The sequence below is a fragment of the Salmo salar genome, chromosome ssa12 (assembly GCF_905237065.1).
Source record: "Salmo salar chromosome ssa12, Ssal_v3.1, whole genome shotgun sequence".
NCBI lineage: Eukaryota > Metazoa > Chordata > Actinopteri > Salmoniformes > Salmonidae > Salmo > Salmo salar.
The window spans coordinates 29,451,327-29,478,925 of NC_059453.1; the positions used below are offsets into that span (position 1 = coordinate 29,451,327).

Genomic DNA, 27,599 nt, shown 5'->3' on the forward strand with positions numbered 1-27,599 from the left:
TGATGATGGAAGTGAGTGCTACAGGGCGATAGTCATTTAGTTCAGTTACCTTAGATTTCTTGGGAACAAGAACAATGGTGGCCATCCTGAAGCATGATGGCACAGCAGACTGGGATAGGGATGGATTGAATATGTCCCTAAACACACCAGCCAGCTGGTCTACGCATGCTCTGGCCGTGTCAGTGGCACTGTATTGTCCTCAAAGCACACAAAGAAAAACAAAAGGCATTGAATGAAAATGGTCTTTCAAAACACTTGTGCAGGTTGAATCATAAATAACACCAAGAGGTCAGAATACGTTTCATTATAAAAACAGTTTAATGTATTCCAGTACAGTATTTACATATCAAAACTACAAAATATGCACATGTTAAAATATTGTCAGTTACCACTATGTTCCATACCATAGACCGTATTATATACAATCAACAAATGTTAAATAGACAGGATATTTTACACAACACAATGTAGACCAATTCAAGAATCAACAACCAGCTATTGTATGTTAACATATTCATTTGTTAATAATTACAGTCTTATTATTTATTTTGTGTGAAGCGGCATAACGAGAGGTTAAGTTAAAGTACACTCTTGAGCTAGCCTGGGTGCCAGTCTGTTCCTGGTACCATGTCAACTCCATGACACTCATTGTCATGCCAAACATCTGTGGCTTGACAATGACAGCAATGGAGTTGGTAAGAGCACAAACCGATCTGGGACCAGGCTAATTTGAGCCTTGGTTGGTTGAGATGTGACGTGTTCTCCTGTTGAAGCAAACACAGCATCCAACACAACATGGCTTAGCTTTCTCCTTAATAAGGGCATTGACAGTACAGTACTAACTGAAGGCTAACTCTGGAGAGAGGGACCTATTTACATGTAGCACCATTCCCACAGTCTGTAACAGAGTTAAATATTGAATACCTATCAATAAGTCTGTGCCAGAGGGAGAATGCTGACATTCAACTCACCCAGTACTCATCCCAAAAGGCAACATATTCCCCTATTAATAAAACAGCACATGTTCGTTGTAGTGCTCTGTCTTTTGTATGCTATTGGTTAAGGGATGGTTTTGGCAACGGTCAGAAACACTGATGGTTTGAACAGCACTTCTATCTTTGTTTCAACTTCCATTTCCATTTGCACATAACAAAATAATGTAAGTCAGTGAAACCCGGATGATACTGTCCACTCCTCCAATACCGTCCACTCCTCCAATACCGTCCACTCCTCCAATACCGTCCACTCCTCCAATACCGTCCACTCCTCCAATACCGTCCACTCCTCCAATACTGTCCACTCCTCCAATACCGTCCACTCCTCCAATACTGTCCACTCCTCCAATACCGTCCACTCCTCCAATACCGTCCACTCCTCCAATACCGTCCACTCCTCCAATACTGTCCACTCCTCCAATACTGTCCACTCCTCCAATACCGTCCACTCCTCCAATACCGTCCACTCCTCCAATACTGTGCATGTCATACTGTATAGGTGAGAACTCTCTCTCTCACACACACACACACACACACACACACACACACACACACACACACACACACACACACACACACACACACACACACACACACACACACACACACACACACACACACACACACACACACACACACACACACACACACACACACACACACACACGCTTTGAGGTGACCAGAGTGCTTGACACAGAGCAGACTTAGAGCAAGACACACCAAAGGCAACAACAAAAACGTAAGCCAATTCTCCCTGCAAATATCTAGCTTGAATACCCATCTCTTTCTGCTTTAGCCATTAGTCTTGCCAGACATATTATGAAAGGCAACAATGTACGCGTAGCATCGTTGAATGTGTAAACAGTCAGGTAACCAGACAAAAATCAGGAAGTTGGAACAAACCCATGTCACATCAGATGTACTCAGTACAGTGTAACATGTCAACAGTGGAACATTTCATAGCTTCATTTCAGATAACAGTACTATAGTATGACAGATTGAAGACACGTGTATCATCACAATCTCCAACCCTATGAAATTGTCCTTTATTGAAGCTAGCTGTCATAATAACCTCTTTCTTACAGTTATAGGCACCATTGGGTTTAAGAGGAGATGCCGCCATACTCTGTTCCATACAGTACTCTAGAATGAAGATACAAATTCTGGAGTCTTGGACCTAGATAGTTATGTTCCATTGGATCTGAGGCCCTTTTCTCTGAAAAGCCCAACTGGCTTAGCATGCAGCCCTGCACTATTGAGACCAGTCTTGTTCAGAGGCCTGGAGGGCTGGGGGGGGGGACGATGCAGCTCATGTATCCACCTCTGGAGCTCACAGCGTGGGGGGGGAGCCGGACGTCCAGCAGGCTGTAGGCGAAGATGTTCCAGAAGACAGCACAGAGGACGAAGAGTAAGTAGACAGAGAAGAAGATCCAGAATAGAGACTGCTCTTGGAGACGCTGCTCGTAGTTCTGGAGGACTACAACCCCCAGGGTGAGCCCGACCATCACACCTCCCAGGTGGGCCACAAAGCTGGGGTTGGGGCAGGGTGGGAAGGCCGGCGGGTAGAACCGCAGCCACACGGCACGGCCAAACTCCACACTCACTGACGGGGGTGGAGAGAGAAGTGTTACCATAATGCTGGTAATAGTCCTGTTTCCATAGTGAACAAGTGATATTGTTATTTTTGTATTTTATTTTATCGTAAATACTGCTATGTTTATCTCTTACAAATCATGGTAACTTGCCAAATTGTAAGTGTATGCTTATACTAAAGTAAAAAATAAGAAGTCGGTTATGTACTATAAAGGTTAAGACCACAACAAACCCGTCCTCGTTGCTCACATTAATCTTACATGAGTGGGTATGTTCTATCTAAGCTTCTATTGCTAGCCACAGGGCCCTTCCTGTCTCCAAACCTACATCCACCACGGCACTAACTAGGTCAAGAGCAAGGTTGTTGTAACAGTATGCAAGACCGGAGTTCCCTCTAGCGACTTTGTTTTTTAACGATCCAATTGAACCGCAGGTTGGTTTTGGTTACCTGCAGGCTGTGGCTAGTCACACAGCGGTGTAGGGACTGACTGGGGTATCTCAGATAGGATTTGAATATAGAGAAACTTGAGTTTACACAGACTTACTGCAGACCAGAGCCATGGCCATCCGAAACAGCTTAAACTGACATTTCATACCCGACCAGTTCTGGGGAGAGAGGAGCAGAGTGAGTTGATGAGAAAAGGAGTGAGAGAGAGAGAGAGAGCAAGATAAAGGGTTTATGATTCAGGCCAGGGGTTTTCCCATGTTAGATAACATGGACCTGGGTTTGTCCCTGACCGTGTTACCTGACAATTATCTAATTACACTCTAACACTACGCAGTGCGCACACACTCACGTGCAACACACACGCACACTTTCAACACTAGATAATCGACACACCCTTCCACTCTTTGTAAATGGGAAAGCTGAAAGGCAGGAATGTATGGAATCCATAGACTGGGCCCCAGAATGCCCTGCTTTGATGCCACATGATGTATGTCTGAGAATGATAGTAATCTCATGACAAGAGGGCTGCTCTGACACGCACGCACGCACACACATGCACACACACACACACACCCTTACCATGACCACGTTAGCCAGGTGTGCTGAGACCAGGGCGTAGACTCCTCCTGACGACCCCACCACCGGAGCAGTCATATCAGTGACAGAGACGGCCAGGGAGCCTGCCAGGGTCAGAGATTAGAATCAATCAAATAATCAATCACCTTCATATTCACTGTATCAATAGGGAAATTCATATTGAATATGTCAATTCATATCCATAGCTATAATGTATCGCAGAGCAGCTTCCAATAATGATAATTGGTTCAATGAACAGCTTCAAATAAATAACATTCACGGGTAGAAACAGTAGATACTGTATATGAACTCAGTCACTCCTGATGCTTTTTGTCGTTGTATTGAAGCAAAAACAGAGGCTTACATTGGTCAATGACACACCATTGATAATTTTCAGAATAATATGCATCAAAACAGTCTGTTAGTAGACTCTTGGTGTTACACTGAATAGAGCTTACCACTGGTGGCACCAATTCAGCCCATTCACAGAAGAGTCAACCAGGCATTGATAGGAGTGAATATGGGGCAAGTGAAAGATTGAATACCCAGTGAAAATTGGTGTAATACAACCAGAGCAACCGACACACCCGGAGCAACCGACACACCCAGAGCAACCGACACAACCGGAGCAACAGACACAACCGGAGCAACAGACACAACCGGAGCAACAGACACAACCGGAGCAACAGACACAACCGGAGCAACAGACACAACCGGAGCAACAGACACAACCGGAGCAACAGACACAACCGGAGCAACAGACACAACCGGAGCAACAGACACAACCGGAGCAACAGACACAACCGGAGCAACAGACACAACCAGAGCAACAGACACAACCAGAGCAACAGACACAACCAGAGCAACAGACACAACCAGAGCAACAGACACAACCAGAGCAACAGACACAACCAGAGCAACAGACACAACCAGAGCAACAGACACAACCAGAGCAACAGACACAACCAGAGCAACAGAAAACTGCTTGCTGAGGGGGAGTATTGAATTACACATAGAGAGAGAGAGTTCCTAGTGTTCCCTAGGAAGGTGTGTGGACAAAGGAGTTCTGACACACTCTATATGCAGGCATGTGTGCGCAGACACACACAAGTGTACACGCACGCTCGCCCACCTACCCACACACACTATACCCCAGGGGTGTATTCTCCCCACTCCTTAGCTCTGCGTCCATTGGCTGGCTTGCTTGAATTATGGATGCTAACTACATGAGACACACCTGCCTACGCAGCACTGGGGAACATGTGGGGTGATGAATGATCTCCACTACGTGTGTGTGTGTGTGTGTGTGTGTGTGTGTGTGTGTGTGTGTGTGTGTGTGTGTGTGTGTGTGTGTGTGTGTGTGTATGGCTGCTGTCATGAAGAGTCTGCTCTGTGGGAGCTTCACAATAGTAGCCCTATCCTGCAGTCAAATGACCTAGTGGCCTCATGGGTGAAATGTTATTCATATTTTTCAAAATTAATCAACATTATTTCAAACATCCCGCCGAAAATCCGGTGTTTCTATTTCAAACGGTTTTGTTATATTTCAGTCTTCTGTGACGTATATAAAGTGTACTATTGGGATGCAAACTCTAAATGGAATACAATCAACAGTATATCTGACATGGTACAGGCGTCCTCTTTAAGCCCATAACCGTGTGTGTGAGGTGTATACTTTTGTTTCAAAGTACATTTGTTTTATACTACCAAGAATCACTCTGTGTGACTCTGATTTAGCCCACTGCAGCAAAAGGTTAAATCACCATACGATAATAAGTCATCACAATCAGGCTGCTATTTCTGGAAGGAAAACAGCCAGGGGTGAGCCCTGCCAGGGGTGAGCCCTGCCAGGGGTGAGCCCAGCCAGGGGTGAGCCCAGCCAGGGGTGAGCCCAGCCAGGGGTGAGCCCTGCCACACATATGCAGTGGTGGAAAAAGTACCACATTTTCATACTTGAGTAAAAGTGAAAGTCATCAAGTAATATACTACTTGAGTAAAAGTCTAAAATGATTTGGTTTTAAATATACTTAAGTATATTTCAGCAATTACATTTACTTAAGTATCAAAAGTAAAAGTATAAATCATTTCACATTCCTTATACTAAGCAAACTACACAGCACCATTTTCTATTTTTTTGTAATTTATGGATAGCCAGGAACACACTCCAACACTCAGCCATCATTTACAAATGAAGCATGTGTGAGTCCGCCAGATCAGAAACAGTAGGGATGACCAGGGATGTTCTCTTGATAAGTGTGAGAATTGGACCATTTTCCTGTCCTGCTAAGCATTCCAAATGTAACTGTTGGGTGTCAGATAAAATGTATGGAGTAAAAAGTACATTATGAAAATATGAATAGTAAAGTAAAGTACAAATACGCCCCCCAAAAACAACTTAAGTAGTACTTTAAAGTATTTTTAATTAAGTACTTTACCCCACTGCATATGTGAGGTCATACAAATTAACATGCATGTACATATGTACACACACAACAGAGGCTCCATTCCCATATTGACAACGGTTCCTTTCTGTCAGTGATTTGAGTGAGATGAAGGACAAATCGGATCTACCTTTTTTAGTGTAACATTAATATTCCTTCAAGGAGGACAGTGAGGAAGTACTGTATGTCAGACTAAAAGAGAGAGCAACGAGACACTGAAGACACACACACACACACACACACACACACACACACACACACAGACCAAGCAGCCACTACATCATCACTTAAAAGTTTAACAGTACATCACATCATCAATTAACTAGAAAAGTATGAATGTACTGTTATCTGAAATAGCTGAACTAGTTGTAGTAGTTAGTGCTCCTCCTGAAGTAGGCTGTTACCAGGTGTCATTTAGATCAAAGCAGAGGTGGTGTGTGTGTGTGTAATTAAAATGTATTTAAGCATCAATCACTGAATGGAGATCAATGCTGATGATTACATGTTTCCTGAGACACACACACACACACACACACACACACACACACACACACACACACACACACACACACACACACACACACACACACACACACAGAGAGACACACAGAGAGACACACACACACCCGTTAGACAACACACACCACCCTGGTTCCTCTGCTGGAAGACCATTATTACCACAATTATCTCGGTTAATATTATTGTTTTATCACTGTAACAACCCCCACACCCACTAAAGGACTTCCTTCCCTTTGTAGTCTCTCTGGAGGCCCTCTGGGTCAGTTGTTGGGTGAGAAACTGAGGTGTCATCTATCTTGTTTGTTGGTTAAACTTCCAAACTAGGACAGAAGAGGTGAATCCTGCTGCCAATGAGGGAATGCTAAGTTTGGCCACATTAGCTACACAGCATCAGTGCTACTCATCAGCAGAGACAGGTAGACTGGATACAGGACATCCCCAAAAGTCCCCACAAGGGTAGTAAAACAAGGGGACATTTCGCTGGCCCCCACGAGGACAAAAAATATTTTAGGCTTAGGGGTTAGGTTTAGGGTTACAAATAGGGTAGGGTTTGAATTAGGGTAAGGGTTAGGATTTAGGGTTAGGGGTTAAGGAAAATAGGATTTTGAATGGAAATCAATTTTAGCTCCCAACAAGTATAGTAAAACATATGTGTGTTTTTGTTGTTTGGGTCTGCGTTCGATCATGAGTCTCTCTAAGTGACTACTTGCATTGCCCCCCCTCTCTTTTACGCTGCTGCTACTCTGTTATTATCTATGCATAAGTCACTTTAATAACTCTACCTACATGTTCATATTACCTCAATTACCTCAACTAACCGGTGCCCCCGCACATTGACTCTGTACCGGTACCCCCTGTATATAGCCTCACTAGTGTTATTTTACTGCTGCTCTTTAATTATTTGTTACTTTTATTTATAATTTTTGTAGGTATTTTCTTAAAACTGCATTGTTGGTTAGGGGCTTGTAAGTAAGCATTTCACTGTAAGGTCTACACCTGTTGTATTTGGCGCATGTGACAAATACAATTTGATTTGATTTGTATTACAGCCTGAAAAGCCCATATTGAGTATTGACCTCTCGCTGGACACCTGAGTCCCTTTTGACCTCTGACCCTGAGCTTGTTGGTACAGCTAAGCACTTCTCTCCACCATGACAACATTATCCCAGACAAAACAACACAGAAGACAACCTCCACACACACACACACACACACACACACACACACACACACACACACACACACCTCCTTCCAGTGGGTCGATATCTAATTAACCAGCAGGTTCCCGTGGGGACAGTGGCCCTCTCAGTACCACCACCGTGTGTGTGTGTGTGTGTGTGTGTGTGTGTGTGTGTGTGTGGGGAGGGGGTTTTAGCTACAGGCAACCACAGCTGGGGCCAAAAGGCTTCTGTGTACACACCCATCTTCATACACAACCAGATATAAAACCTCATACATATATACAATATTTATCTCCACTAACACACATGCCGATGTAAAATAAACACACACACACAGAATAGGGCTCCCGAGTGGGACAGCGGTCTAAGGCACTGCATCTCAGTGCTAGAAGTGTCACTGCAGACCCTGGTTCAATCCCGGGCTGTATCACAACCGGCCGTGATCGGTAGTCTCATAGGGCGGCGCACAATTGGCCCAGCGCTGTCCGGGTTACGCCGTCATTGTAAATAAGAATTTGTTCTTAATTGACTTGCCTAGTTAAATAAAGGTACAAAATTACACTCTGCTGGCAATCCCCTGCACTTCTACAGTTTATTCCCACCCACTCACAGGGCTGTTATATCCTTGCTAAATATCCCCAAACATCAACAATGTTCATCCAAATATTTCCACTCGAATGTTTCCTGAGCATTTAGTTTCCAGAGGGCAGCAGGCAGAAATCCCTGATAATGTTTGTTTGGCTCCAGAGGTAGTTGAAGCTAAAGCTGGATTATCGCTCCACTCCTCATGTACACTGCATGATGAGCAGGCAGTGTAGAACATACCCCATGGTCACATGGTAATCTAGTGAGCACTGAGCTATACTGAGCCAAGCCGCGCTGGGCCAGGGGGGAGAGGGGAGAGAGAGGGGCAGAGGGAGAGAGGGGAGCCCTGGGCGCTCAAATGACATTAGCAACTAATGTCACTAGGGAGCTAGCGATGACATTTGCCTTCAAAGCCTCTTCCTCTCTCTGATACATATCATCACAGTAGGCTTGGTCCTCTTCCTCTCTCTGATGCATAACATCACAGTAGGCTTGGTCCTCTTCCTCTCTCTGATGCATAACATCCCAGTAGGCTTGGTCCTCTTCCTCTCTCTGATGCATAACATCCCAGTAGGCTTGGTCCTCTTCCTCTCTCTGATGCATAACATCCTAGTGGGCTTGGTCCTCTTCCTCTCTCTGATACATATCATCACAGTAGGCTTGGTCCTCTTCCTCTCTCTGATGCATAACATCCCAGTAGGTTTGGTCCTTTTGCTCTCTTTCAATATTCATGGACTTCCTATGGAACATGGACAAGTCTCTCTCTCTCTCTCTCTCTCTCTCTCTCTCTCTCTCTCTCTCTCTCTCTCTCTCTCTCTCTCTCTCTCTCTCTCTCTCTCTCTCTCTCTCTCTCTCTCTCTCTCTCTCTCTCTCTCTCTCTCTCTCTCTCTCTCTCTCTCTCTCTCTCTCTCTCTCTCTCTCTCTCTCTCTCTCTCTCTCTCTCTCTCTCTCTCTCTCTCTCTCTCTCTCTCTTTATCCCTTGCGTTCTCTCCTTTACCTCCCTCCCTCAATCTCTCCTTCACTCTCTCTCTCTGGAGTGTGTTTTAAGATGATTCCCTTCCCGCTCTCTCCGTTGTTCTGGACCGGTGGGGAACATTGATGCTCAACAAGAAAGCCTGTCAGAACACAAGCCCATCTGTCCCAGACATACGTGTTTTCTGAATAACTGTGATCCAAACACAAGCCCGATAGCAGGGGGTTGAATGTGTGTGTGTGTGTGTGTGTGTGTGTGTGTGTGTGTGTGTGTGTGCACCTGTGCCGTGTGTGTGTCCATCCGTCAGTCTGTGTGTACCCTAATCCAGTACTCACCTGCCAGTACACCACACACGTAGACCAGTCCTATCCTCAGCGCTCCATGGACCATCTCAAGAGGGACTCCCACCAGCAGCTGCATGGCCATGTTCAGACCCAGGTGTTCTATGCTGCTGGGTCACAACACACAGCCGTCAGTTAGAGGACAGGACGCATCCACCGTCATATACAGTTTATGGTCATATTACCTATTTTATCTGTAGAGCAATGTTTCAATCCTGGAAGTAGGAGGCCTGATCTAGGATCAGGTCCCCCTGTTCATGTAATCTCATGAATTATGATCTAAAAGGTTAAACTGATCCAAGATCAGCATTCCTACTCCAAGATGTTCTATGAATATGGGCCGGACATTTTTTTTTAAGTCCCTATATTGGATGCCTGTATAGCTTTTAGAATCCGTTTGTAGGAGAGGAAGTGACATAAAGTAATTTAATCTATATCAGTAACCTCTCGCTCAATGAGCACCAGACTAAATTCATTGTCATTAAATTAGCCCAACTCGATGGTCGTAGAAAGTGATGGTATCACGACTGTCAGAATGATCGGACCAACGCGGTTGTAGTTCCACATCTTTTTATTTATAGTGAAACGTTGCAATACACCAAACACTTGAAATACAAAAAACAACAAACCGTGACGCAGAGAGGAAAACACACTACTAAAAATTAACAACCCACAAACCCAAAAGGAAAACCCCCCTACTTAAATATGATCTCCAATCAGAGGCAACAAGGACCAGCTGCCTCCAATTGGAGATCAACCCAAAAAAACAACATAGAAATAGAAAACCTTGAACACAATACACAGAAATAGAAAACAAGAAAACCAACCAAACACCCCCGTCACGCCCTACTACAGAAAATGACCTCTTACAAGGGTCAGGACATGACAGTACCCCCCCCCCAAAGGTGCAGACCCCGACTGCACACAAAAATCCCCCCAACAAAACAACCACAAAAACACAAGGGGAGGGTAGGGAGGGTGACAAAAGTCTATGGCGGCTCTGGTGCTAAACCCAGAACCTTCCTATCCCTCCGATCCTCTAGCAACGGAGGTGAATCCGGCTCCGGGCGTAACCCCCGTTCCGCCCGCAGATCCCTCCGCTTCTGTAACACCGACCTGTGGATCATTATTAGAAGAATCGGACTGTAGATCATTACCGGAGGATCTGGGCTGCGGAGCGCCGCTGGAGGCTCCGGGCTGCGGAGCGCCGCTGGAGGCTCCGGGCTGCAGAGCGCCGCTGGAGGCTCCGGGCTGAGGAGCGTCGCTGGAGGCTCCGGGCTGAGGAGCGTCGCTGGAGGCTCCGGGCTGAGGAGCGTCGCTGGAGGCTCCGGACTGTAAGCCGTTTCAGTAGGTTGCGGACTGAAAAACTGTCACCGGAAGCTCTGGACGGGGAACTGTCGCCGGAAGCTCTGGACGGGGAACTGTCGCCGGAAGCTCTGGACGGGGAACTGTCGTCGGAAGCTCTGGACGGGGAACTGTCGTCGGAAGCTTTGGACGGGGAACTGTCGCCGGAAGCTTTGGACGGGGAACTGTCGCCGGAAGCTCTGGACGGGGAACTGTTGCGAAGGGGAACTGTCGCCGGAAGCTTTGGACGGGGAACTGTCGCCGGAAGCTCTGGACGGGGAACTGTTGCCGGAAGCTCTGGACGGGGAACTGTCGCCGGAAGATCTGGACTGGGAATGTGCACTGGAATCCTGATGCGTGGTACTGGCATGGGTGGCGCCAGACTGGTAACCCCCACCTCAGGACGAATGCAGGGAGCAGGAACAGGACCCTCCGGACTGGGCATGCGCACTGGAGGTCTTATGCGTGGAACTGGCTTAGGTGGCGCCAGACTGGTAACACGCACCTCAGGACGAGTGCAGGGAGCAGGAACAGGACGTACCGGGCTAAGGAGGCGAACTGGAGACCGGGCATGCTGAGCAGGCCTACTCCTTTCTGGCTGAATGACCATCCTCGCCCTACACCGGTGAGGAGCTGGCACCGAGCGCACCGGGCTGTGAATGCGTATGGGCGATATATTGCACATCACACCATAACCCATTGCTCGTTCATCCACTCGCTCCTCAGCACGCCCGCTCCGTAGTGCTCTTTCTGCCAGTACCTCTCTTCGGAATCTTGCATCGAGCTCCGTGCTTGACTCCCTGACTGGCTCCTGTCTGCTCCACGGCTCTCTCCGATACGCACGGGAAGTTAGATCAGGTCTCCCCCCTGACATCGCCAAACTCCCCGTATGCCCCCCCAAAAAACATTTTTGGAGCTGCCTCTCCGCCTTGCCTATTGGTGAATATAGCGCTTCGTAGTATCGTCGCTCCCTCTTTGCTTCTTCAATTTCCTCCTTCGGGCGTCGATACTCCCCAGCCTGCCTCCAAGGTCCTTTTCCATCCAAAATTTCCTCCCAAGTCGATTCCTCCAGATACTCCTTACCATGTTGCTTGGTCCTTTTGTGGTGGGTTGTTCTGTCACGACTGTCAGAATGATCGGACCAACGCGGTTGTAGTTCCACATCTTTTTATTTATAGTGAAACGTTGCAATACACCAAACACTTGAAATACAAAAAACAACAAACCGTGACGCAGAGAGGAAAACACACTACTCAAAATTAACAACCCACAAACCCAAAAGGAAAAACCCCCTACTTAAATATGATCTCCAATCAGAGGCAACGAGGACCAGCTGCCTCCAATTGGAGATCAACCCCAAAAAAACAACATAGAAATAGAAAACCTAGAACACAAAACCTAGACATAGAAAACAAGAAAACCAACCAAACACCCCCTGTCACGCCCTGACCCATCTACTATAGAAAATGACCTCTTACAAGGGTCAGGACGTGACAGATGGATAGATGGATAGATGGATGGATGGATGGATGGATGAAGGGAGGGATTGCAATGTGTTGCTGAAAGATAATCGTGCCCACAGAGCATGTAAGACATTTAACATAAATTGATATCCAGTGAACATACTGTTATAGTCTCTCCTGGGGGACTTACAGTAGCTCTAGGAAGCAGCTCATACCGCCATTATCAACAACAACACATGACTAAGGGCCAATGGTGACTGGGGATAATATGCTTCTGGAGGGAAAGGAGTTAGCATGTAGGCTTTACTACAACATCCGAACTAGGCCAACTGTATTGCAGCAGTGCTATCCACTGCTTTTGGCTCTAGTGTTAGTTCATCAACATTCTGGGAACACACCAATAAACCTCCGGTAAACCTTTTGTAGATGATGTCTCAGTATTGATCCAGCATTGCTTGGCTCCTGCTGCCATGTGCTGGCAGTTGACACATTTGATGCGTCGTCATCATTGGCTGAGATTTTAGTTTTGTCCTCTCATGCCAACGATGGTGCTGGATCCCTAACAGGCTTTTACAGTGTCCCTCCTCTCCTAATCTATCTATCTGACCGGCCGTGTAGTGATCTCTCCGACTGTGATAAGTCTGACATATTACACCCCTCCACAATGTAATCCCTTCACTGGGTCAACAACACTGCTGATCCCTTCCAATCGACAACAACACAAACAGAATGCACATATCAGCCCAGAAACAGCACAGGACAAACACTCCACTAACCTTACAGGTAGGACTAGCTGCTCTGTCTGGTAGGTCTAGGACAACTTGTTTTATCTGTATTATTTTTGTAATTGTTTTTAGGGGGTCTAGAAATCTACAAATTTAGTAGATTACCATTGACCAAAGACTAAACCGTTTCCCAGCCACTTATGATTTGAACCGCATCTCTGTTTAATCACGTTTTGGCTGCTTAACTCCTTGTGTTTTCATCAACATAAAAGCAGGATTTGACTTATTTTCCCGCCTTTAAGCTGGCATTGAGTGTACTGTACAGCAGCCCAGTGAAAACAGCATTGCGTTCTTTGTTTTCCATTGTGGTTGTCTAGAGAATGACAGTGATCCATGTATTTGTCTGTGCCACTGTTATGAGACAACGGGATGTCTTCTCATTGGAACGTGTGTGTGTGTGTGTGTGTGTGTGTGTGTGTGTGTGTGTGTGAGAGAGTGTGAGAGAGAGAGAGAGTGCGGAAACATCCCTCTGGGACTGGTTAGCGCTGGAAAATGAATAGTCCTTTTAATCTCCAGTGGAACGTCCTTGTGTATTTGGACAGGGCCTTGCTTCTCCACAAGCCAATCAATATCGCCCTTGTCTCATTGTCAACTAGAATGATTCTCTCATTCTCTCATTCCAGCATGAGGGCTCTTGTACGCGTCAACAAAACAACTCATAGATTTTATTCTGTTTGGGGATTTGTTTCTATGGATACATCCGCTGTAGGGGTTTTAAACCAATGTGTTCATAATATCTGAGGCTGAAACACACTGTTTTTTGGGGGGCCTGGTTTTGGCATGCTATCGTCGCTATGGTATAAATGGGACGGTTAAAGTATGTACACTAAGCTGGGAGAGAGAGAGAGAGAGAGAGAGAGAGAGAGAGAGAACTAGGAGAACTCCTGTGTTTTGGATTCTGCTGTGGGCATAAAGGACACGTGTGTGGATTCTGTGTGTGTGTGTGTGTGTGTGTGTGTGTGTGTGTGTGTGTGTGTGTGTGTGTGTGTGTGTGTGTGTGGGGCAGTCACAACACTGAACGACCTCTCCTACACACACTGCTGATAGAGAGCCAGAGCTTTGGGACGTTAGATATTTGGTTAAATTCCCAGCAGCCTCCGCCTCTCTCAGAGCTGTGTGTGTGTCTGTGTTTAATAATGGATGGCTTGCAATGACCATGTGCTCTCATGAGGAGGCAGATGTGGTGTGTGTGGGAGCATAATCTAGAGGCGAAAGAAACGTACACCTATTTAGGCGAGGTGCTGGCTAGGGGAGTAAAACACTTAAAAATTAAAGGAGAGCCGCACACTAGGAGCTCAGGTGCAATAATTTAATAACCTAATATCCAACGTTTCGACAGACAAGCTGTCTTCATCAGGATATGATCATGGGAGCATAATCATTTGGAAAGGAGACAGCTGATACTTAAGTGATGTCATGACACACACACACACCCAGGAATAGATTGAGAAACACTACTCTACAGAGCCATAGAGTAGATATGACAATGTATGTACAGTATACAGTGCATACGGAAAGTAATCAGACTCCTTGACTTTTTCCACATTTTGTTACGTTACAGCCTTATTCTAAAATGTATTAAATATTTTTTCCCCCTCATTAATCTACACACAATACCCCATAATGACAAAGCAGAAACAGTTTTTTAGACATTTTTGCAAATGTATTAAACATAAAAAACACAAATACCCTATTTACATAAGTATTCAGACCATTTGCTATGAGACTAGAAATCGAGCTCAGGTGCATCCTTGAGATGTTTCTACAAGGCACAGATCTGGGTAAAGGTACCAAAACATTTCTGCAGCATTGAAGTTCCCCAAGAACACAGTGGACTCCATCGTTCTTATATGGAAGAAGTTTGGAAGCACCAAGACTCTTCCTAGAGCTGGCCTCCTGGCCAAACTGAGCAATGGAGGGATGCTGTGGGGATGTTTTTCAGCGGCACAGACTGGGAGACTAGTCAGGATCAAGGGAAAGATGAACAGAGCAAAGTACAGAGAGATCCTTGATGAAAACCTGCTCCAGAACGCTCAAGACCTCAGACTGGGGCGAAGGTTCACAGGACAACAACCCTAAGCACACAGCCAAGACAATGCAGGAATGGCTTTGGGACAAGTCTCAATGTCCTTGAGTGGCCCAGCCAGAGCCAGGACTTGAACCCGACCGAACATCTCTGGAGAGACCTGAAAATAGCCGTGCAGCAACGCTCACCATCCAACCTGACAGAGCTTGAGAGGATCTGCAGAGGAGAATGGGAGAAACTCCCCAAATACAGGTATGCCAAGCTTGTAGCGTCATACCCAAGAAGAATTGAGGCTGTAATCACTACCAAAGATGCTTCAACAAAGTACTGAGTAAAGGGTCTGAATACTTATGGAAATGTGATATTTCCTGTTTTTTTTTTTATACATTGGCAAAAATTTCGAAAAACAAGTTGTTGCATTGTCATTATGGGGTATTGTGTGTAGATTGAGGGGGAAAAAACAATTTTATCCATTTTAGAATAAGGCTGTAACGTATCAAAATGTAGAAACAGTCAAGTGGTCTGAATACTTTCCAAATGCACTGCAGGATTGTATATGACTTTAACCTGTTGGGGCTAGGGGGCAGTATTTGCACGGCTGGATAAAAAAAATGTACCCGATTTAATCTGGTTACTAATCCTACCCAGTAACTAGAATATGCATATACTTATTATATATGGATAGAAAACACCCTAAAGTTTCTAAAACTGTTTGAATGGTGTCTGAGTATAACAGAACTCATTTGGCAGGCAAAACCCTGAGACATTTTCTGACAGGAAGTGGATACCTGATGTGTTGTATTACCTTTAAACCTATGCCATTGAAAAACACAGGGGCTGAGGAATATTTTGGCACTTCCTATTGCTTCCACTAGATGTCACCAGCCTTTACAAAGTGTTTTGAGTCTTCTGGAGGGAGATCTGACCGAACAAGAGCCATGGAACGATAATGGCCCATTAGACACCTGGCGCGAGTTCATGTTGGGTACCCTCGTTCCAATACGTTATAAAAGAGAATGCATTCGTCCACCTTGAATATTATTCATGTTCTGGTTAAAAAAGGCCCTAATGATTTATGCTATACAACGTTTGACATGTTTGAACGAACGTAAATATATTTTTTCCCCTCGTTCATGAAGTGAAGTCCGGCGGGCTTAGATCATGTGCTAACAAGACGGAGATTTTTGGACATAAATGATGAGCTTTTTTGAACAAAACTACATTCGTTATGGACCTGTGATACCTGGAAGTGACATCTGATGAAGAGAATCAAAGGTAATGGATTATTTACATAGTATTTTCGATTTTAGATCTCCCCAACATGGCGGCTAGTCTGTATCGCAACGCGTATTTTTCTGGGCGCAGTGCTCAGATTATTGCAAAGTGTGATTTCCCAGTAAGATTATTTTTAAATCTGGCAAGTTGATTGCGTTCAAGAGATGTAAATCTATAATTCTTTAAATGACAATATAATATTTTACCAATGTTTTCTAATTTTAATTATTTAATTTGTGGTGCTGACTTGAATGCCGGTTATTGGAGGGAAACGATTACCTGAACATCAACGCCACAGTAAAACGCTGTTTTTGGATATAAATATGAACTTGATAGAACTAAAAATGCATGCATTGTCTAACACAATGTCCTAGGAGTGTCATCTGTTGGAGATTGTAAAAGGTTAGTGCATAATTTTAGCTGATTTATGGTTTTGGTGACGCCTGTCTTTGAATTGGCACAACATTACACACAACTCTTGTAAATGTACTGTCCTAACATACTCTAAATTTATGCTTTCGCCGTAAAACCTTTTTGAAATCGTAAAACGTGGTTAGATTAAGGAGATGTTTATCTTTCAAAGGGTGTAAAATAGTTGTATGTTTGAAAAATTTGAATTTTGACATTTATTTGGATTCAAATTTGCCGCTCTTGAAATGCACCTGCTGTTGATGGAGTGCACCACGGGTGGGACGCTTGCGTCCCACCTAGCCCATAGAGGTTAACACGATCATCCAGGAATTGATTGACAAACGTTACAGAGGTTAGGATTCGGGGAGGGCCAGGGGAAGACTGGGACCAGAAATCGGTCCTAGCATTTTTAATACACTGGCAAAAATGTTCGCTTCAGGCCCCCATTATTATCCAGATAATGATCATTTTGTGCAAAAACCCAAGTTAGACAGTCTCACGGGGCTAAAAATGGACCAGCCCATCTTACATTTGCCCGAAATGCCAGATAGCCAGTCTGCCCCTGGGGAGGGCTGATCAAGTGGATGGCTGCAAATTTTCAACTTTTAAACTCGGACAAAACAGAGATGCTTGTTCTAGGTCCCAAGAAACAAAGAACTCTTCTGTTGAATCTGATAATTAATCTTGATGGTTGTACAGTCGTCTCAAATAAAATTGTGAAGGTCCTCAGCGTTACTCTGGACCCTGATCTCTCTTTTGAGGAACATATCAAGACTGTTTCACGGACAGCTTTTTTCCACCAACATAACATTGCAAAAATCAGAAACTTTCTGTCCAAAAATTATGCAGAAAAATGAATCCATGCTTTTGTCACTTCTAGGTTAGACTACTGCAATGCTCTACTTTCCAGCTACTCAGATAAAGCACTAAATAAACTTCAGTTAGTGCTAAACACGGCTGCTAAAATCTTGACTAGAATCAAAAAATGTGATCATATTACTCCAGTTCTAGCCTCTCTACACTGGCTTCTTTTTAAGGCAAGGGCTGATTTCAAGGTTTTACTGCTAACCTACAAAGCATTACAAGGGCTTTCTCCTACCCATCTTTCCGATTTGGTCCTGCCGTACATACCTACACGTACGCTACGGTCACAAGACGCACGCCTCCTTACTGTCCCTAGAATTTCTAAGCAAACAGCTGGAGGCAGGTCTTTCTCCTATAGAGCTCCATTTTTATGGAATGTTCTGCCTACCCATGTGAGAGACGCAGACTCGGTCTCAACTGTCATGACGTTGGCCTCTTTTGGTACAGGGAGGACAGTTGACCCCCTCCCTTTTGCACCACCACCCAACCTACCTTCCCCCCAACCCAGGCCCTGTGTGTAAAGGGTTGTAAAAACTCTAAAATTCCAGGAGAGTCTCTGGCCACATGGCCCATAGAGAGACAAAGGAAATTCTTCCAACTCATAGAATTGGAGAACCGAGCGACATGTGTGTGCTGGAGAAGTTATGGAAGATTGGTGAAGAATCCAGCTACGAACTGATCCGCTTGGTACAATTTTGTGATACTCAGAAGAGACAATATAGCCATATTACCATAAAACTGTTTATATAATAGCATCAGCTTGAGACTTGCAACATAATGGTTGTATAGAATGTATTAATAAGGATAAAGCTTTTATAATACACATGAGATGCTATTGTACTGATGTAATGTGATAGAATTGTATTTCTGTAACCAAATCTAACTCAGTCATAGGCACGCCCCCAGGGACCCATACAGGACCAGGCGTCATTTGACAAGCCTGTTCTATGGGCACTATAAAACACCCCCTGATTTACATTTCACCAGACCAGGCCTCCACTCCATTGCGAGTTGGCCCATAGGTTTGACCATCCAAGTACTCTACTGAAAGTGAACTATACCACGTGGTTAACTTTTAGACTATCGAGACCGACAGAATAAGAACAAGTCTTTGATATTAATTATTAGTCTGCAGCTAAGTAAATTATATCATTGAACGCGAAGACCAACGAAACAACCATTCGATGACGACATTAATGAATGTCGCTTTGAAAGATCCATTCTAACCGAGAGAGAGACTCTCCATCAGAACTACTCTCCAACAAGAATCAGAACGACACACTGAGCGTAAATATATATTGATTGCAATTGTTCCCGAATGAGTGAGCCTTCAATTGTCAATTGTTAATATTAATGAACTCTGTAGGTGTGCATTCTCAGCTGACCGTTTATGACCCATTGTTCAACAGGCCGACCTGCCTGTTTAGCCCACAAGGGCACATTCCTCTACCAATCCTTTGTGACGATAATTACTGTTTGTATGTTTTCTGTTAATTACTTAGTGTAGTAAATAAATGATTTTAAGATATTTGATGTATGGATGATTTTAGTAAAGACTGGGTTCGTGCAGATACAACAATTTACGACGTTTTGGAATGAGACTGGACTAGAGGTAAATACACCATTTAAACTTAGAAGATAATCGACCTATACTATAATATAATATTATACTACAGGAAAGTTATATTAGGAAAATTATAGCTTTGTAATCTGAATATTCTCCTTGGTGCCCCGATCTCCTAGTTAATTACAATTAAACGATTAATCAGTTTAATCGCGTGATAATAATTACAGGGAGCTAATTGATAAACATATCTTCAGTTTAATGGTACCCCCAAAGACACGACACAACCTTTAAGTCTTTATTGAAGACTCATCTCTTCAGTAGGTCCTATGATTGAGTGTAGTCTGGCCCAGGAGTGTGAAGGTGAATGGAAAGGCACTGGAGCATCGAACCGCCCTTGCTGTCTCTGCCTGGCCGGTTCCCCTCTCTCCACTGGGATTTTCTGCCTCTAACCCTATTACAGGAACTGAGTCACTGGCTTACTGGTGCTCTTCCATACCGTCCATACCGGCGGACATCTTTGTGGGCTATACTCGGCCTTGTCTCAGGATGGTAAGTTGGTGGTTGAAGATATCCCTCTAGTGGTGTGGGGGCTCTGCTTTGGCAAAGTGGGTGGGGTTATATCCTGCCTGTTTAGCCCTGTCCGGGGGTATCGTCGGATGGGGCCACAGTGTCTCCCGACCACTCCTGTCTCAGCCTCCAGTATACTCTCCCTCTCTCCCTCTCTCCCTCTCTCCCTCCCTCCCTCTCTCCCTCCCTCCCTGGCTGTGCTGCTGCTGCTCCAGTTTCAATTGTTCTGCCTGCGGCTATGTAACCCTGACCTGTTCACCGGACGTGCTACCTGTCCCAGACCTGCTGTTTTCAACTCTCTAGAGACAGCAGGAGCGGTAGAGATACTCTGAATGATCAGCTATTAAAAGCCAACTGACATTTACTCCTGAGGTGCTGACCTGTTGCACCCTCGACAACCACTGTGATTATTATTATTATTTGACCCTGCTAGTCATCTATGAACATTTGAACATCTTGGCCATGTTCTGTTATAATCTCCACCCGGCACAGCCAGAAGAGGACTGGCCACCCCTCATAGCCTGGTTCCTCTCTAGGTTTCTTCCTAGGTTCTGGCATTTCTAGGGAGTTTTAGAAAGCATTGCTTTCTGTTTGGGGTTTTAGGCTGGGTTTCTGTACAGCACTTTGAGATATCAGCTGATGTAAGAAGGGCTTTATAAATACATTTGATATGATCAGACTGTCCCAATATTCATACTTAGCATTAGCATGCACGGTCAATACATCACCAAATACTAAGTAGTATGCAAGTATGTATATTTGGACATAGTCTGATTATAGGAGGGCATAGTCTTACCCTCCCCGAGCCAGGCTAGGTACCCACCCTGCGTGCATGAAGGCGTAGCTGAGGTATCTCCAGGCCTGAATCCGTAGCTTGGGGTGGTATGGCAGTGGGCCCCTCAGGAAGTGGGGACTGGACACCTGCAGCACCCAGCGGTCCAACTGCAGGCCATAGTACATGAACACTGCCACCTAGAGGACGGGAGGGGAAGTTCTTGTTGAGGAATATAAGATCTAGCCTGGGTGCTAGCCTAAGAGATACGTTTTAATTTTCACAGAGATATTTAGGTTGTCTCCATGAAGAATGTAGCGTTTCACAATAGTCTAGACTGATTTCAAAGGCAAATCTTGACGGAGAGTTGAAGCCAAGGGCAAAAGATAAATGATACTGTTGCTATCTCCCAGTCCTACCAAGTTAGAAGAAAAGAAAAAACAACTGTACAAAAGGCAATTCACCCTATCTTGAAAACAGAAGTTGAACGATAGAGTTCTCTTTGTTATCAAAACCAATACTTTACAGCATCAAACCCTAATCAGAGATGCTTGAAGAACCTAAGCCCTAAATCTCTCAGGGGCACGTCCTAACATTACACTTCAGTCGAATATTCACTTAGTCTCCCATTGACATTCATGCATGACTAAGGGAAATTTGACTGAAGTAGAATTTACGATTTACCCATCTATGAGCGGAACGTTACCTCAGCAATGGTGATAGCCAGGATGAGCCAGGGTGGTGGGCAGCAGGTGTAGCTGTCGAAGTACCACTTCCTGTCGATCTCCCGGGGCAGGGTCTCATAGGCGATGTGCCTCACCAGCCTCTGGGACAGACCCAGACCCACCTCCTCCCCCAGGGCCCCGGCCCCCTTCAACTGACGACTCCCCTGCAGGATGGCCCGCCGGAAGCTGTTGCTGCGCTTGTTGGACATCTAGCAGGGAGGGGGAGAAGTAGAGAGAGATTTATAGAGAGGGAGGGATGGGAGAGGGGAGAGAGAGGAATAGAGAGAGAGAGAGAGATGGAGAGAGTGAGACTGTTATGAGCACAAGTGCAGATGTCAGTCAAAATACATAATCAACTACCCAGTGTCCATCTGCAGGTCAGGCTTCATGGACACTCAGTCCATTCGGTGAGACTTTCATTGCAATAAGTAATTTAGTTCTCTTATGTGAGCAACAGAAACTTCATAGAAACATGGCCATAAAATAATTGTCTATTTTCAATTAGGAGAAATTCCAGCCATACAGGTCTTGACACTATTGCTGGCTTCCCTACAACGCCCCATTGTGTCGTCATAGCTCCCTTAAGTCGTGAGCCCCCCCATCCTTCATCCCACTGTGACAGCAACCACGCTGCCATACCCTCCCACCTCGCCCCAGCAACAGAATGCCTCCGTCATCACCTAGCAACCGCTGAGCCCTTCTGCTCGTCTCAAGTACTGGCAGCAGCTGCCTGACAACGCAGCCCTTCTACCCATATCAGCAATATTCATGTCCTCCTATAGAACATGGAATGTGGACAAGTCCCTCTCTCTCTCTCCCTCCCTGATTCCTCTCCCTCTCTCTCTCGTTCTCTCCCTCTCTCATTCGCACATTTCTCTCTTTCTCTTTCTGATCCTAAAAGTAGTTTACAATAGCACCATTCTTCAATCTATAATGACCATTCAAATTGAACAGATCTCCAATTATGTGAGTCTTGATTGCAGTCAAGAGATAGTGTGGGATTCTTCATGACTGTAGGTTACCATGGCCACTCCCAGCCCAAAGTCAACAGAGAGTGGGATCAAATGGTACCAAACGTACACACGCACACACGCACACACACACACACACACACACACACACACACACACACACACACACACACACACACACACACACACGCATTCCTCTACAGGTCACCCCACGTGGCCCAACCGCATAAAGACACAGTCTTCTTTCTTCCAGCAGCGCAGGGGCGATTCTTCTCCTCTTATTTTCAATCAAAAGAGAGAGAAAGGGAGTGACGTTCTATCTATTCACCGACAGCGAAGAAGAGAGCAGGGTAGAGAGAGATTGGTATTTATCCAAGAAGGACTGTGGGACCAGGGACAATCTACTGTTATACTGGGAGATACTGTCAGGGAGAGGAGCGAGAGGAAGAGAGAGGGAGCGAGAGGAAGAGAGAGGGAGAGAGAGGAGAGGGAGGGAGAGGGACAGAAGGGGCAGGGAGATAAAGAGAGCGAGAGAGAGAAGGAAAAGTAGAAAGAGAGAAAAGAGAGAGTGAGGCAATAACTCCCAATCACGCTGACAGCTTTATGGAATACGCAGCTGAGCAAAGTAAAGATGGAACTGCAAATAAACCCCAGCAAGCCTGTCTCTGTCTTCCACTTCTCCTCCCTCTCTCATCTATCCTTCCCCCACCCTGCTTGGCTTCTGTTGTGGTTCCAGTGAATGTGAAAGCCAGGGGGGTGAGGGGTGGTCTTTGTGGGTAACAATAGCAGCCACACCCCCCAACACACACACATACATACACACACGCACACACACACATATCACTTGAGTACATGTTCCTCATTCCTCTCTGTCCCACTTCCAGTTCCTCGCCTTGACCTTTGACATGACCTAGACCGACCAATCAAAGATCCTCTTTCACAAGTTCCCACAGGCCCATTCTCAGCCCACTGTACAAGACAATGGACAGCTTTGAAGGAAGCGGAGAAGACAAAAGAGAGAATAGGAGAAATGGAAATTGAGAGGGGAGAGTTGGGGAACCTTCACAAACCCATCCCCTACCGGCCACAACTTTTCACCTTTCCAAACAATTTATTATTTCTCCAGATGACTTCACCGTCCAGGGTCAAGAGTTCAACCTCTCACCTGAAACACAACAGGTGCTAGACGACGCGTGAAATTGCCAATTTAGACCAAGCTGTGTTGTCTAATACCGTGGAATATCCATGGAGACCTGGGTGAGTAGAAGGATGATAGTGGTGTAGATGCTTTTATAGAGGGTTGATATCATAAGACCACTTCCTCTCCGCTATATGTCTCAACATGACCAATCGGTGTACAGTACAATCAATGTTATGCTTATACAATCACTATTATCAGTTACTATGGTAACATGAAGTGACTCGGGACTCTCACCAGGTTGACAAAGTCCTGGTAGCAGATCTTTCCGTCTGCGTTGCCGTCGGCGAGGGCCAATAGAACCTCCAGCTTGTGAGGGTCCAGCTCCGATCCGTGGGCCGCCAGCAGGTCCCTGAACCGCTCTGTACTGATGAAGCCTGAACTCTCTGAGTCGAACTGAAACACACAAGGAGAGGCATATGGTTAGAAGTTCTGTAGATAAACACAGAGACAAGGACATAGACACACACAAGAGACTTGACAGATGTAGTCAAACAAAACACATTTACAAAGGCACAATGCACATACACACAAGCCTTATCGCATAGAGACACACAAAGGTTATTATCACAAGTGAATTATAAGTTAAGTCAGTATATAATCTCACAGTACAGCCTTGTACCGAACATTCAACACTGACAAAAATAAATAAGCCAAAAAGCTATAAAATAACATTTTGTTCATAGTTTGAGCAACTTTGTAAAGAATTTAAATGAGCCTGAAAAGCTCATCTAACCAACGGCCATTTTGTTTCATTTATTATTTTCAGTAATCACATTCAGTAGCTGAGGAAAGAGCCAATAACTTCTGAGAATATCCACACTTTAAAGAGGTTAGCTAGTTTTGTGTATTTCATTTTAATGATGTCAAGTGTCCTGAAACGTTTAGATGCACTTTAAATAAAGTTACATTTTATCTGACTATTTGACCAATTACATCCTGGTCGTCTGAATCATGGCCTTTCCCCTACTACCCACTAAGCACTTCCAAGTCCTTGGCTCCACCCACACAACAGTCTCTCACATTAAGCAGAAGCAAGTACCAGACATCCCACACAAGGAATTCTTCACACTCACTCCTTAGTTCTTTCTCTCTCACCAATGACGCATATACAGCACAGTGACTGCGCCAGTGAATCAAAGAAAACAGTATCAACAGCTTTTTCTCATACCAAATGTTATATGAGCAAACATTCTTACACATTACCTCAATCCTCTCTGCTATGAGTGATCGTCATTCCAATGGAACTCACACTGAATTGAACGGAGCCACTTTAGACTTCAGATGTGTCTGTTCAACGGACTGAAAAACGGCCTGGATTTGAGTCCTCTTCTATTCCTGGATGTGCTTGTGTTTGATTTGAATGTCAGGTCGTTTGTGAATAGGGTCAGAATAAAGCTGTCCTGCGTATAGTGTGTGTGTGTGTGCGCGTGTGTGACAGTCAGACTAAATGAGCAGTGAATCTAATTCCATCGTCCTGAGCAAAGCCTCAGACAGTTTGTTTGCCTTCTCCATGTGCCACGTTTGGCAGGCAGCACAACGGAAGACAAGCAGAGGCCATAGAAATAACGTCACAGACCATTGACTTGAATGGGGATTCTCCTTCTAGATATTAGACAGCCCAGAACATCACTGGGGCCGAGCTCCCTGCCATCCAGGACCTCTATATCAGGCGGTGTCAGAGGAAGGCTCGAAAGATTGCCAGAGACTCCAGCCTCCCAAGTCCTAGACTGTTCACTCTGCTACCATCCAGCAAATGGTACCGAAGCATCGGTTCTCTGACCAAGAGACAGCTTCTACCCCCAAACCATTAGACTGCTAAATAGCCAGACTGATAAATATCAATTACTGGTACCTGAACTATCTGCTCTGACTCTATCTTGCACTGACCCTACACACACTCACTAGACTTTATATACACACACCATATACACACTCACTCACACTACACTGTCACTCCCACACAAATCCCTAACACATTAAAACACTACATACCCACACACACACACACATCCATACCGACAACACAAACACGCATGCTGTACACACGCACACACTTTTCCACTCCTCATTTGCTGCTGCCACTCTGTTCTTTATTTTACTCTTATTATTATCTATCCTGATGCCTAGTCACTTCACCCTGCCTTCAAGTACATATCTACCTCACATACCTTATTATTATCTATCCTGATGCCTAGTCACTTCACCCTGCCTTCAAGTACATATCTACCTGACATACCTTATTATTATCTATCCTGATGCCTAGTCACTTTACCCTGCCTTCAAGTACATATCTACCTCAAATACCTTATTATTATCTATCCTGATGCCTAGTCACTTTACCCTGTCCTTCATGTACATATCTACCTACATACCTTATTATTATCTATCCTGATGCCTAGTCACTTCACCCTGCCTTCAAGTACATATCTACCTTACATACCTTATTATTATCTATCCTGATGCCTAGTCACTTTACCCTATCCTTCATGTACATATCTACCTCAAATATCTTATTATTATCTATCCTGATGCCTAGTCACTTCACCCTGCCTTCATGTACATATCTACCTCAAATACCTTATTATTATCTATCCTGATGCCTAGTCACTTTACCCTGCCTTCATGTACATATCTACCTCAAATACCTTATTATTATCTATCCTGATGCCTAGACACTTTACCCTGCCTTCATGTACATATCTACCTCAAATATCTTATTATTATCTATCCTGATGCCTAGTCACTTCACCCTGCCTTCATGTACATATCTACCTGACATACCTTATTATTATCTATCCTGATGCCTAGTCACTTCACCCTGCCTTCATGTACATATCTACCTCAAATACCTTATTATTTCTATCCTGATGCCTAGTCACTTTACCCTGCCTTCATGTACATATCTACCTCAAATACCTTATTAGTATCTATCCTGATGCCTAGACACTTTACCCTGCCTTCATTTACACATCTACCTCAAATACCTTATTGTTATCTATCCTGATGCCTAGTCACTTTACCCTGCCTTCATGTACATATCTACCTCAAATACCTTGTTATTATCTATCCTGATGCCTAGTCACTTTACCCTGCCTTCATGTACATATCTACCTCAAATACCTTATTATTATCTATCTTGATGCCTAGACACTTTACCCTGCCTTCATGTACATATCTACCTCATACCTTATTATTATCTATCCTGATGCCTAGACACTTTACCCTGCCTTCATGTACCTATCTACCTGACATACCTTATTATTATCTATCCTGATGCCTAGTCACTTTACCCTGCCTTCATGTACATATCTACCTCAAATACCTTATTATTATCTATCCTGATGCCTAGTCACTTTACCCTGCCTTCATGTACATATCTACCTCAAATACCTTATTACTATCTATCCTGATGTCTAGTAACTTTACCCTGCCTTCCTGTACCTATCTACCTGACATACCTTATTATTATCTATCCTGATGCCTAGTCACTTTACCCTGCCTTCATGTACATATCTACCTCAAATATCTCATACAACTGCACATTGATCTGGTACTGGTACTCCCTGTATATAGCTCCACATTGATCTGGTACTGGTACTCCCTGTATATAGCTCCACATTGATCTGGTACTCCCTGTATATAGCTCCACATTGATCTGGTACTGGTACTCCCTGTATATAGCTCCATATTGATCTGGTACTCCCTGTATATAGCTCCACATTGATCTGGTACTGGTACTCCCTGTATATAGCTCCACATTGATCTGGTACTGGTACTAACTGTATATAGCTCCACATTGATCTGGTACTGGTACTCCCTGTATATAGCCTCACATTGATCTGGTACTGGTACTCCCTGTATATAGCCTCACATTGATCTGGTACTGGTACTCCCTGTATATAGCCTCACATTGATCTGGTACTGGTACTAACTGTATATAGCTCCACATTGATCTGGTACTGGTACTCCCTGTATA

The 27,599-nt window shown here is 44.7% G+C and overlaps 1 protein-coding gene across 3 annotated transcripts in view; it reads right to left on the reverse strand.

Annotated features, from left to right (window-relative positions):
- Positions 1-295: 295 nt before the first annotated feature.
- LOC106564658 (rhomboid-related protein 3-like) overlaps positions 296-27,599 on the reverse strand; it is a 63,600-nt gene continuing 36,296 nt past the window's right edge. For all 3 annotated transcript variants that reach the window (XM_014130848.2, XM_014130846.2, XM_014130850.2), the window contains 7 exons: positions 23,858-24,016; positions 21,433-21,660; positions 20,778-20,926; positions 9,647-9,759; positions 3,616-3,716; positions 3,134-3,194; positions 296-2,598 (listed from right to left, as the gene is read on the reverse strand). In XM_014130848.2, coding sequence (XP_013986323.2) covers positions 2,267-2,598; positions 3,134-3,194; positions 3,616-3,716; positions 9,647-9,759; positions 20,778-20,926; positions 21,433-21,660; positions 23,858-24,016 — 1,143 coding nt within the window. In that variant the 3' untranslated portion in view covers positions 296-2,266. The remainder of the gene's footprint in view (positions 2,599-3,133; positions 3,195-3,615; positions 3,717-9,646; positions 9,760-20,777; positions 20,927-21,432; positions 21,661-23,857; positions 24,017-27,599) is intronic.